This window comes from Gossypium raimondii, chromosome 8 (genome assembly GCF_025698545.1).
Source record: "Gossypium raimondii isolate GPD5lz chromosome 8, ASM2569854v1, whole genome shotgun sequence".
Classification (NCBI taxonomy): Eukaryota; Viridiplantae; Streptophyta; class Magnoliopsida; order Malvales; family Malvaceae; genus Gossypium; species Gossypium raimondii.
In genome coordinates, this window is record NC_068572.1 from 39,086,338 (window position 1) to 39,100,356 (window position 14,019).

General features: G+C 35.4%; 1 protein-coding gene and 1 pseudogene across 2 annotated transcripts; both read left to right on the forward strand.

The window, feature by feature from the left end:
* The first annotated feature begins 2,935 nt into the window (after positions 1 to 2,935).
* On the forward strand, positions 2,936 to 7,615 carry LOC105791401 (60S ribosomal protein L30). Of its 2 annotated transcripts, XM_012619466.2 has the most exons (5): positions 2,939 to 5,529; positions 5,645 to 5,750; positions 6,041 to 6,142; positions 6,581 to 6,632; positions 7,563 to 7,615. In XM_012619466.2, the coding sequence occupies exons 1-4, from the start codon at positions 5,509 to 5,511 to the stop codon at positions 6,583 to 6,585; spliced, it is 234 nt and encodes a 77-aa protein (XP_012474920.1). In that variant the 5' UTR covers positions 2,939 to 5,508; the 3' UTR covers positions 6,586 to 6,632; positions 7,563 to 7,615. The 2 variants fall into 2 exon arrangements, 1 of the variants encoding a protein (XP_012474920.1); XR_008198582.1 differs by having other exon boundaries at positions 2,936 to 5,529; positions 6,041 to 6,632.
* LOC105791398 (GDP-Man:Man(3)GlcNAc(2)-PP-Dol alpha-1,2-mannosyltransferase-like) lies at positions 6,644 to 8,639 on the forward strand (annotated as a pseudogene).
* The last annotated feature ends 5,380 nt before the right edge of the window (positions 8,640 to 14,019 follow it).

A 14,019-nucleotide genomic window follows, 5' to 3' on the forward strand; every position in this document is an offset into this window, starting at 1 on the left:
TTTAGCAAGGGCTATACCTTTGCAATCCCTTTCCAAATGGCTGAACAATTCCCTCGCACAATGCTATTAGGGATCCTCTCTTTCACTCTATATTTTGAGCGCAACATAATAACCCATAGGGCTTATTTTTTGGAGACGAGATTAAACCCTAATTTTAGAAGGAATGAAGCATTTTGGTCTTCTAAATGTCAAAGGCCCAAGTCACCACATACTCAAGGTTGGCATATAGAATTCTAATCGACCGACGCTACTTTCTTTTTCCACGAATTAGACCCTCATATAGATTGCCTTGCCAATCGCTCTATCTCCTCACAAACCCTTTTCGAAATTCGCATGAACTGCATAAAATAGTTCAGAATAGAGAGAAGGATTGATTGAGCTAATGTAAATATGTCTGCCATAAACAACTACTTTGCATCCCAATTACATAATTTAGCTCTGACTTTCTCGATCGCAAACCCTAAGGTAGAGTTTGTAACCCTTTTGTGTAGAAGCGAAACTTCTAGTTATGATCCTAACTCTTGAACCTGTTGAAAGCCTAGAAGCCCGCTTAATCGATTTCTTAAAGTGTCATCAACCCCTCTAGAGAATAACATATTAGTTTTTTGTGCATTTATACCGTGTCTTGAAATGTTACAGAAACGGTCCAAAATATCCTTTAGCAACAAGCCATGTTTTATGTCTGCTTTTGAAAAGATCGCCAAATCATCTACAAAGAATAAGTGTGATAAAGTTGGCCATGTTCTAGTTAGCTTAATAAGGCTCCATTCATCAGAGATTTCAACTGCTTTGATACTGTGCCCTAGCCGTTCCATACATAAAACAAATAAGTAAGGTGATAGAGGACATCGTTAACGCACTCCTCTTGCAGGTTTAAATTTTGTTGTGGGAACTCCGTTCCATAAAACTTGCATAGTGGACGTTGAAATGGCAGACATGATTAACTTTCGTAAAAAATATGGTATTTCTACTACTTGGATAGAGCTATCTATGAAACACCATCTAACTCTATTTTACGCTTTTTCTAAGTCAATTTTAATAGTCATTCAGTTCTTGTTTTTCCCTCGCATGGAATGAATCACCTCTTTTGCAATGATGATATTGTCAGATATATTTCATCCTGTAATGAACCCAACCTGCTTTTGTGCAATTATCTTAGGGAATACTACTTTGAAACTATTTTCTATAACTTTTATAATCAGTTTATAGGGTTCAGAATAAAGACTAATGGGTCGAAATTGCGAGATCTCCTCAGGTTGGGCAATCTTTGGAATAAGAACAATGAATGTGTTATTTAAATCTTGATCAATAGGCCTACCTTTAAAAACTTCTTTAAGCCATTCACAAATTGTACCCCTAATGCTATCCCATTGATTCTGGAATAAGACCACATGATATCCAGCACTTTTAGGTGCTTTTAATGGTGTCATATCAAAAAGTGTCTTTTTAATTTCATCATTTGAGACTTTTCTCCCTAGAAATTCAATGTCATTCTACTCCAATTGGGGAAAGCGGCTAGGAGGTAACTCCCCCGTCTTACTTAGCAGCTCCCCATATAGTTTTTGAAAATAGCCTAATGCTTCAGATTGAATTTCGTTTGGATCATACAACCACTCACTATTCCTACTACGTAGGGCATTAATGCGATTAACTTTCCTTCTATACATTGTACGACTATGGAAAAACTATGTTCCTATCTTCTAACTTAAGCCAATCACACTTTGGTTTTTACTTCCATAGTAACTCTTCATGATTTAGCACCTCTTCAAGTTCCTCTTTCATATCCATATCCCTTTTTAATAACGTGTTTGAACTTGACCTTTTTATTTCCTTCTGAATTTGACTCAAAGATTGTACTGATTTCCATTTGTGAACTCCAATATGCCCATACACATTCTTATTCCATTATTTGAGGCCCACAGTGAGTTTACCTAAAGTGCCAGACATGTCTCCACAATAGTTCTACAAATCTTTTATGATGTTTGAAAACCTTTGATGCTGGGTGCATCCGACCAGAAAGTGGAAAAGACATCCTCTTAGTAAGTTAATCTCTAAACAGAGGTTAGTAAAAAGAGGTCAATGGCCTGACTTGATTCTTACAAGATGTGTTACGAGACACCTTGGAAAAGTTTGAATCCAAGCCAAATTCCCCAAAGCTCGAACTAGTCTTTCAAATGTCCCACCTTTCTGCCAGGTAAACGACGGCCCTCTAACCCCCAGGTCTTGTAGCCCATTGGACTAAAAAAATTCTCCAAAATAAGGGCAACGTCTCTCAACAATATTGCCTGCCTTTTTGTCACTCTTGGAAAGGATAGCATTAAAGTCCCCTACTGCCATCCAAGAGTAGAAGTATTAGAGATGGTTTTTTTTTTAATTCTTCTCAAAGCAATCGTCTTCTAGTTTTATTCGAACTTCCATAGACAAAAGCAATCATAACCACTTGTATAGGAGTCCCTATAAATACCCTTGTCAAAATAAACTGAGGGTGGTTTTTAACAATTTCAAGATGGGCCGTATTCTTCCAACTTATCCAGATTCCACCTGAAAATCCTCGTGCTTCAACCCAATGCGAATTTTGGAATCCTAACTTTGCAATTATCTCATATGTTCTACCACCACTGACTTTTGTTTCTAGCAAGCTAACGACATCGGGCTTGTAATCCATACTTTACACTCTAAAAAGGTGTAGAAACTTTGCACTTGCGGTCTCTTAATAGTTCCAAGTGAGTAAAGATGAATTGACATTCATTATTAAAAAATAATCCTGTAAGTAGTTCACTCTCTTGAACATCTGGGCTTACACCCACTTCCTTAGATACCTCAGTTACCAAACCTTATTGGAACTGACTTTGTAAAAGTTCAAGAATGCTACTTACTGGCTCAGCCAAGGGGACTCTTGGGGAAGAGGCTTTGAAAGGACTGCCCTTGTCCCTAATAATTTTATTAAGCTTCTTGCCCTGCCTATTCCCACTAGACTTACCCCGTCCAGCGCGTAAAATTCCTTACACTGCGTGATGACCCACGACCCCAAGCCTACCTACGGGTGAACCCATCGAAGAATCGAGGTGAATATTTCCCTTAAATGCCACCACTGAACACTGACTCGAATCCAATATGCCTTTCATTATGAACATCATCACCTCCTGCAATTTATCAGGTCTCGATTGCTGACTAGAATGAGAGCTAGCTTCCATCACGACCCCTGTAAGGCGTTTTTCTTTTGTCGCCTCTTCTCCCCTCTCCTAAAAAAGCACTGTACTTCGTGCATGCTCCTCTCGGTTCGATCTTATTTGCTCCACAACATCAGACTCCAACGAACTAGGAAAGATTCTTTCTTCCGTCAAGGCGTCGCCGCCGTGTACCAGGTAGGTCTCCCCTTTCCCTCTAACCCTAACTGCTAACATGTTTGGGCCTTCTTTTACCGGACTGGTCCTCTCCAACCACCTTTACCAATCCCCTTTTTAGGTCTTTCTTCGGGGCCTATCTCCTCAACGGGCTTGTGTTGATCCAACCCCATAACTAGAAGACTCTTTCCATTCAGTCCACATTGCCCCAGGCTTAGGTTGGATGCACCCACTTCTTCCCCTATATCCAACTCAACAAGGCTCGCTCATCTGTGGCCCATAGCAATTCCTAACCCCCTAGCTTTAATAGACCTGCTTCGACCCAATTCTCTATGCTATGGGCTACTCACAATATTCCCTTGCTAACCCAGACCTATATGTGACGGTTCTGCCTCTTTCATTACATGTGAAACATCTGGGCCTATCTTTCTTTGGCCCGTTTCGATCCCTAGTCCAGACCCTTGTTCTTGGATACCCTCATCTTCAGCTAGGGTTTCCAAAGCATGAAACCTTGAATTATTTGTTGGTCTAGAGTCCTGACTGCCACTTCTCTTGGTCGTCCTTGGTGGTCATCTACCTCTCCTTTCCACTAGTATCCAAGGGCCATAACCATCTGAATTCTTTGGTAAGTCATCCGTGTTTGAAGTTGTGTTTCTTGTTTGTTCTCCTTCTCCATGTGCGACACTTTCCTCAGATTCTTTTGGTTCATTCATTCTTTTAGGACAAATTTCTTTTATGTGGCCATAATGGCCACACGAAAAACAAATGGTGGGTAGGTACTCGTATTCAACTCTCTGCAGTGCTTCGTTGACCAAAACTTGAGAGATCAATACTTTCTCCAGATTTACTTATACCGCCATCCTTGCGAAACGTCCCCTAACCCCATTATCCATATTAAAATCAAGTTTTGCTACTTTCCCTACTAATCTTCCTATTTCCCACAGGATTCTCCGTTTGTACATATGCATGGCAATCTAGGAAGCCGAATCCATGCCATGACCATATGGGGGTAAGGTTGTGCTATGTTAAAATCCATGGACCAAGGTTGTAAGGTTAGGTACTTCCCATAAACAATCCAAGGTCCTTGACATAGGACCTTCTTAAAGTCCTCCGGGCTTTGAAATTTAGCTAAGAAATAACCATTTTCAACATCCATTAAGCAAAACGGTTGAGACGATTTCCACAAAGAACGAGCTTTATTATGAAGCACAATATACCCATACTTCTTCCCAGAAGCTTAATTACCAATGTATGAGCCATGTCGTTAATTAGGATCTAGTTTACCCATTCAGAGAAATTGATCGATGGAATGCCATTAACTAAAGAACACACGACATCTGTTTTCGACAACTCGAATTCCCCTTCATCAGAAAAAACATTCGAAGTTGTTGTCTGTCCTTCAGCCTGAAGGCCAGTCCCTATTAAACGATGCTTCCATGACAAAGGTTTCTTTGTAATCGAAGCTAAATCCATTGCCACATCCGGATCTCACTCTGTCTCCCTGATACGAACCTTATTTGTTGAACGTTTTACATGTTCTCCTTCGTTGCTACTCTCGCGTTTCACAGAATTCATCATAAAATTATATATTTTAATTATTGAAAACATTATATTAAAAAATAATATAAATTATGAGTAAAGTTAGGGAGGTAATAAAAAAATATTAATTTTTAAATTAAATGTTATAACCATAATTTAGTTAAAAATGTAAAAAAAATAAAAATATATAATAAATTAAATAAAAAATTCAACTTCCTATTTTCATAAAAAAAAAATTCTACTTCGGAAAAAAATTAAAAAGAAATTATATTAAGACAAATTCAAACATTCAACTTCTTCAAAATAATAACACCATGTTTGGTTGGGTGTAATGGATTAGCCATTACACCCCTAATCCGTGGCCCCACTAAATACCCTATTTAGTTTGTTGCATTACCCTAATACGGGCCTATTACGTTGCAGACAGATTCGACTTTTCTCTGCTTCAGCGCCGATTTGCTATTACGTTCCAAAATCAAAGATTGCCTAATCGGTCTCCCTTTTACCCTCCCAAACCGAAATCGATTCTCTACCCCACCCTCTCCCTCCCAACATCAACAGAAGCTGCCAGCGAACCAAACCTCCAGTTCCCTTCTCGCCGAAGATCTCCTGTCTTTCGACGACAATGGTTGCCGCCAAGAAGACCGTAAAGACCCTTTTACTCATTTTCTCTTCTTCTTTTTTTTTTGAATATTTAACCTAAATTTTCTGAAAACATGCTAATTCATTTTTATGTTATTGATGATGGTATTTTGATGCAGAAGAAGACCCATGGGAGCATTAACAACAGATTGGCTCTCATTATGAAAAGTGGGAAATACACTTTGGGTTACAAAACTGTTCTCAAATCTCTCAGAAGCTCCAAAGGTATTCCATTGTTTTTTTTAAAATTGAAATTATTCCTATCCCATATTGAAATGTCGAGCAATCTGGTTGTTGTTTTGAACATCTCTGTCACTTGTAGTTTGTTTTGTTATATGAAAAATGATGGGTTTGATTTCTTGTTTTGAATAGTAAACTAAAAGTGAATGAATTCCATTTTGGGAGATAGTGTTTAAACAGATTCTGTTTGAAAATCGATTTTTCCCTTTGTGTTGCTAATATAATGTTGATTGAGCATTGGAAGACATGTATACTTATTTTGTTGTGTGTTGTAGGTAAATTGATTATTATTGCCAACAACTACCCTCATCTTAGGAAGTCGGAGATCGAGTATTATGCCATGTTGTGCAAATTTGGAGTTCACCACTACAATGGAAGTACGTTCCTTAACCTATCATTATAATTATTTTGAACCAATGTTTACTTTTCATGTCACATTGAATCAAAATCCATTTTACAATCCCTTCCCTTGCCCTTTCAAGTCTTTAGTTTTAGTTATTTGTGAAAAGCTAGATAGAATTGCTTTTTCTAGTGTTGCTGATGGCAATGGTAGAAGGAACGTCTAATCTGTATGTCACTCAGAAGCCATTTGATGAATTTATTGATATGGACGATATTTTTTTTAATTGGTAATACTGTATCTTGATGGAAGCTAACTGTTATTCTAGTTTTCACATGTAAATTGTGATGGTGGTTTGCTCAACTTAGAAGGATTGTTGAACTTCAAGTAATATAGTTTGTTCAATAATGTTGTTCGTTTTAAATTAGTTGTTAGAATTTTCTATTTTCATTTTCATTTTACCCCTGTTGTCTAGGCTGAAAATGATGCTGTTGACCAAGAACTTCAGAAACAACTGGAGGCTGCTGGTACCTTTCCCCCATCATTTTTACATTCTTTTTTATGTAGACTTGGCTTAGGTATGATTTGCTTTTCCAAGTCCTTGAAAAGTTATATTCCCTGAATCCAGATATGCATTGAGTAATAGTGTTGTAGCAAACATAAGCATCTTCCATCTTCTTATAGATAAATAAGAGAGTGAGTTAGGCTGCTCAATTTCAACATATGTTTGAGCAGTGACTAAGTTTGCTTTGATTCTGGCATTTGTGTTGTATGCAAGACATAGGATGTTTGCTTCATCTCTCGTTCTTTTAAACTTTCAGTTCATTTTGATCTACTAGTATATATGTTGTTTGGCCAAATTCAGCTATTAGACTTTGTACTTTGCTTAAGTTGTGGATTTAGTACATGTACTTTTTCAAATTATGAAATTGTAGTCTTAACAGCAATTAAATCTGTTTGGTTAAATTCTACTCTTAGCCCTTTATTATGCTTAAAAGTTGTAGATTTAGTCCATGTTATCCGACAGGAACATTTTTAGTCATTTCATTTTTCAAGTTTCAAAATTTCAATCTTAAAGCAAATGACAGTCATTAAATCTATTATGCAATTAGTTTTGAATTTGCTCAACTGTTTAGTTTTAATGTTTGAGCTGCTTCTTACTTCAGCTTTGTTAAACAGTTGTTGTTGTTGTTGCATTTGTTCAAAATATTATCCAGTCCAAGAAAGGGATTCCCCCCCTTAACTTCTTAAAATCCAAACATTAAATCTAGAAAGATTTGATATTGAATTGCATAAGCAATTGCTGTTATTGTTCTTGGATTTGTTCATACATTTTTGTCTCACAATTTATGCAACAAGTATATACAAGTAGTCTATTTAACAAGTCCTTCCAAACAAATTTTGTAATGGTGGGATCTTATGCACATCTTGTAATGGTCAACTCTTCATGGACTCAGTCTCACATCGAGAAGCTTTGGGGTATTCCTAAGAGCATTAAGCGAGTTTATCCCCTTGTGATACTTCAGACTTGAGTTACTGCTTCTCGTTATTCATCACCAATCATAGTGAATTTTATATTTTTAGTGCCATTCATCTGTGATTTCTTACCGTTTACATCTCAAGCAGGCACTTCCTTTGGAAAGGTCGGTGGAAACTCCAAAATCATATCATTGCACAATTTCGTCCAGAAGGTGCACATACTTACATAGATCTTCAAGCTAAATTTTTAATGGTTCCGTGTTTCAGCTTTTGGAACCTTGATTAGTTCTAGAAACTCTTTACGCTTTGATTTTTTTGACTCGGGCACATAGTCTTCAACTTGAGGCATTTTCATTGCCATAAAAAACTAGATGAACACTCTCAAGACCTAAGTTGCGGTTTGTAGGTAGTTGCCGAAATAAATCGGACAAGGAAAGACTCGAATTTGAAAGACAAAGCAGTGCAATTGAACATTCAAGACGATGTGGAATTCCATAAAAACGTGATGTATAGGTAAGAACAATTACGTATAAGTTTAGTTGAATCCTCTCGCTAAATGAAAATCATCCGAAAATTGATGATTAGTAGATAATCAAGTTTGTCTACATTTGCGTTACTACAATATATATGTTTTAACTCTTTGTTTGATCGGTTTCATACACTATGCAGGGACTTGGTAAGTCTTTTGGGCGGGTTGTTGCTGGAATCCACTCAATGATAGACGAGCACTTTGGCATTAGTGTTGTAGAGTACATGGCTGCAGGAGCCATACCTATAGGTGAGCTAGCATGGCAATTGATATTATAATTTCTGATTCGAGCTACTTTTGTTTTCCATTTTAAAATGTTTTTAAAATGATATTCATTTTGCTTGACCCCCTCACTCATAATTCTCGGCGAAAATGGACATTGTTTTAGATGAAGTGGACAACAAACAGATTTCTTGCTCAAAATGTAGAAGAATATGTAGATGCGATCCTGAAAATCGTGAAGATGCCCGAGTCCGAAAGACTCAAGATAGCTACTGACTGAAGGGAGAAGAGCTACCGATTTTGAGCAAAGATTTTACAATGATCTCAAAGCATAATCCGACCAATTATATGCGGTTCTTCCTAGTTATAGGATTGCATTAGAAGATCACACTGACATAGAAAACAATAGTTATACTTGTTCTTGTTTATTGGGTTCTTCACCCTTTCGATCCAGTCATTAGAAAAAGCTTAGTTTAGATTTGTCAACAAAATAGATATACTCTTAATTTTGATTTGAAAACATACTCTTAATTTTGATTTGAAAACATACTTGAAGGAATTGAGGATCATGTTTGGTTCATTGGATTGCTCATTCAATTACTGCCCTATTTAATATTAATTATTTTAAATTATACAAATTCATATAAGAAAATTTATTATCAAGAATTTTATGAAATCATATATTATTATTAAATTATATTTAATAATAATTATTTTAAATTATACAAATTCATATAAGAAAATTTATTAGTAATAATTATTTTAAATTTTATTAAATCATATATTTTAATTAAAATATATTTAATAATAATTATTTCAAATTATATTTTATAGTATCATATACTATGATTTTAGTAAATTCATATAAGAATATTGATTATTAAGAATTTTATTAAATCATATATTTTAATTAAAATATATTTAATAATTATTATTTCAAATTATATTTTATAGTATCATATATTATGATTTTAGTAAATTCATATAAGAATATTGATTATTAAGAATTTTATTAAATTATATATTTTAATTAAAATATATTTAATAATAATTATGTTAAATTATATTTTATAGTATCATATATTATGATTTTAGTAAATTTATATAAGAATATTGATTATTAAGAATTTTATTAAATTATATATTTTAATTAAAATATATTTAATAATAATTATGTTAAAATATAATTAAATTATTTATTATTGATACTAATAATCTTATTAAAATTTAATAACAATAACAATAATCATTTACCTAAACAAATTTCTGCTAAAGGTATTCTAGTCATTTTAGTTTTTTCCCTTATGCTATTACACCTCCATTTCCATTCAACCAAACACAAGAATACTATTACGCCTCTATTCCATTACGCCTCCATTCTTATACAGCGAACCAAACGTGCTCTAAAAATAAATTTTAATTAAAAAATAAAAACTAATAATATTACAAAAACATGGTCAGGTTCTTAATCTTTGATATTATTCAATTTATTATTTTCATCATCATCTTCCATCAAGGGAGATTCTTTTATGTCAACTTGTTTAATTTTTAATTCAATTAACTGCATTTTGATTTCAGTTCTTTTATTCAACCTCATAAGAAAAAAATATTGTTGGTATTAAATAATAAAATTATTATTAAATATCAAATAATAATAAAATAATGAAAATCAAACAATGAAAGTAGAACTTTTCTATGATGAAATAAAACCTACCAAATAATACTAAAAGCTAATTCTTTTACTAGTGATTCTCTAAATGCTATTTGAATGTAAATGTCTTACTAATGTATACATTTATAATGTTAAATCTTAGCTTTTTAAGGTAAAATTCATTAATAAAATGAATAACAAAACAAATATATCCAGTAATTGCGAGACTTCTAAATTTCAAGTCGATAGGTTTGCCCCATACACCTAAACTTATATCTCATAAAATTACTAGAAGCAGAATTATAACGATCCGAATCTAAAATAAGACGAAAAGAGTGGGGAGGAGTATCCCATGTTTGATGATCAGCATAGAACAAGGCTACCTAAGCAAGCTCATGAGCTGCCTTAATAGCAATCCATTATGTTCCACTGGAAGGAGAAATGCTGGAAATGTGCACGCAACAAAATACAAACATGAAGAACTAGACCAAACTCAGAAAGGTTCAAACTAGATGAATTGAGTGCCATAATAACATCATTACAATCTAATTCAATAACCACATTACTAATACCCTTTTTCCTTAAGCCACTAGAGAGCGTTGGGGATAGCAAGAAGCTCAACCATGTGCAGTTCATAGGCAATTGGAAACAAACTGGAAACACCTTGAACAAAGTTCTTTTCATAATCTCATAGAATGGAAGCAAAGAAGGAAGCTCATTGCGATGTAGGCACCGCTGCATCGACATTATATTTGAACAAAGTTCGCCCTTGTCGAATCCAATTTACAATCGAAGGCTAAAATGCACCAATGGGCTACTACACTCTACCAAACACATATTGAGTTGTTGCCCAATCTCTCAAAAATTGGTCTGCTACCAAGATAATTGTGTAATACAAGGTCGTGACTCCTTTCCAGAGGAGATTGCAGTGAAATCATAGGCTCTAAGCTGCTGTCAATGTTCCCCTCAAAAATCAAAGAATTAAACAGATTCAGAATAGAAGAAAAGAAAGTATCAATAGTCCCAACATCTGCAGCAAGTCCGAAAATAGCTCCAAGCATCGAAAGCAATCAAACACCACATTAATACATGTTCAAAGCTCTTGATCGTGCCACAGCTAATGCACATTGATTCTATTGGATAGCCTTTCTCGACCAACCATTCCTTACATGGAAGAAAATGACGCAGACACTGCCACCAAAAATCTTTCACTTTAGGAGGGACATTCAATTTCAATAAAGCAAATCATGGGCCATCCACTCCCAAGTTCATGGTAGGCGACATCCTGTTTAAAGCCACGAGATATCTTGTAACAACCTGTATCTGATCTAATTTGTCGGACCTAGATATATGATGCCACCAAACATAAATACTTAAAAAAAATTTTCATTAGGCGACAACTAAATTGAACTTACTTTTTATTAGTTTATAATATTTCTAAGTCAAAAGATCTTAAAAGCGACATTTACTAAATACAACAATTTAAAAAAAAAAAGTTTAATATATTACAACTTAAAACTTTGTTAAATTCACTTAATCATAGTGTAGAATATTTTTCGCTTAATATCCAAAATGCTCCTTTGTATGCATAATATCACTTTGTCATCCTGGCACATTGCTAGCTTGGTCCCTCCTAGCACACTGGTTCCATTTCTAGAATGCTGCATAAAAAATAGACGTCTGTAAGTTCAACAGAATTTAGTGATTCTTAACCATTATTACCCTTAGATGGTGTTGTTGAATTCCTCAACTTAAGAATTTATGGACTTCCTTTCAGGCTTTGGAGGATATGTCTCTCGCTCCTAGTGGATAACTAGACACCAACCTCTAACTTGACCACCTTATACGCACTCCACTATATTGGCGGATCACAGGCTTCCCACATTATAGCGACTCCTATTTCTCAATCGCCTAGAGATAGAGGTTGGATACATTTCTCGGAATGATAGGCATATGAACTCTACTCTCGACGGGTTCTTATACTAGCTCTAGCGGTTGTCATATTGCCAGTTACATTGTACCTTTAAGTCGATCCAAACGACAAACTTGGTTCGATGAAGGAACTATCTTAGATTACCCAATAGAACTCAGATGACTTCGATACAAAATGTGAGAGCTTCTAGATTTGGTAGGCACTTACACCATCCATAGTTACATATATGTCAAGCTCCATTTTTGACCTAGCGAATTACTATAGTAGATTCATCAGTCGAGTATTCTACCTAGAACTCTTTCAGAAAATGCCTCAAAGGCATGCCTAAACCTCTACACAAAGGCGAACTAACAACTCGCCACTTAAGCGTAATAGAATTCATCCGACAGGCTTTCTAAACATTTTGCCACATAGGCTTTTCAAGTCCCTGTCACAAAGGCTTTATAGCGACTCGCCACAAAGGTTTCCCAAATAGATCGCCACAAAGGCTTTATAGGGGACTTGCCACAGAGGCTTCCCAAATAAATCACCACAAAGGCTTTATAGGAGACTCGTTATAAAGGCTTCCCAAATAAATCGCCACAAAGGCTTTACAGGTGACTCGCTACAAAAGCTTCACATAAACTTCTGTGTTTGACGATATGAATTTGCCTAAACTCAACATCACCTGAGGTTTTCCCATCATCGCCCCTGAGATACGTAGAAACCCTTGTAGAATATGCCATTCCCATGGTCTTTTCACATAATTGACACACTGGCCTTTTCTCGTGTTTGTTGTCCCTATAAACCTCGTGTTTACAATTCCAGCGAACTACATTTTGCCATACTGGCCTTCGTGTTTACTTTCTCGGTAGATGTCATCAAAGCACTACCATAGGGTCCATTATCATATTACATACTTTTCTGACACTCTACCTAAACCCAATTATCACCAACCATACTTTGTTATGCATCACTCGGATAACTTAATGGACACATCTACATAGATTTCATTTGTACTCTTAATAGAATCTTACTTCCCAACACATTATTTTCCATACACGGTTACCACATATTGTCATTTTCATACAACACATCGTACATGTTAGTACATACATGCAGATGTTTCACAGATAACACCCAAACATACATACATACATACATACTCCTCAAGAAGATATGTTTATCTATATGTGCGACAATCAGACAAAGAATCATGATAACATAACACGCAGGAGACGGGTCCAGAGACTTACCTTCACCTCGATCTAGAGCTTCTATTTAGATCATCCGTCCTGAACTAGCAGCAAAAAAATGATTAAAAGATCATAAAATTTCCATTAGAATCCCCATTACAAATAGTTTACTATCGTTCAACCGCATGCGACCCCCAAGCAGGGCCTTCCACTCATACCCTATTATTCTTACACCCTTTGACATCATTACTCTTCAATAATCGTAACATATAGAGCTGTAAGATTTACTAGAAGGTTGAATCATCCACTGGATAAACAAATCTTAGCTTTAACTTAATGAAGAAGAAGAGAACATTTTCGTTAGAAATGACTCTAACGTAGAGTAGAAATAAAAGCCAACCGGAATGTCTTCCCTCTTCACTAGATATAAACTCTTTATCCCCCTACTGTGGACATTGACAAGTGACAATGCTTACCTAACCCAATCTCCTGGTTTTCCCACAAAAATCTAGGGGAAGGTAAAGAAAATCTGGCACAGATCTTCGTTACTGTTTGACCAATCATGGGAAGGGTCAAATCAAATCCAACTAACTCCTAACTAATCTCGTCATGAGAACCAACTTGGACAATGCTCAAGTGTAACACCCTTAATCCGTCTTTGTTGTTGAGTTAAGGTTACAAAGTATTACGACTCATATTAAAACAATTAACATCATTAGACCATAATTTTTTTAATTTAAATAACAACATTCAAATACAAATTTCATTCATAGCATAATTACATTTATGAACCTTAAATCGAGCTTACAGGGGCCTTAAAAATAGTTTGGCAACAATCAGGGGATAATTTGACATAAAAAAGAAAATTTTAAAAATTTTAGAAACAGGGGCCACACGGCTGTGTGGTAGAGCCCAGGTTGTGTGG

Excerpts from the sequence above, each read along its gene's own strand:
- LOC105791401 (XM_012619466.2), top strand. The coding sequence starts at position 5,509 with ATGGTTGCCGCCAAGAAGACC. Across the intron at positions 5,530-5,644 it reads TGGTTGCCGCCAAGAAGACC|AAGAAGACCCATGGGAGCAT; the intron begins GTAAAGACCCTT and ends ATTTTGATGCAG. Across the intron at positions 5,751-6,040 it reads ATCTCTCAGAAGCTCCAAAG|GTAAATTGATTATTATTGCC; the intron begins GTATTCCATTGT and ends TGTGTGTTGTAG.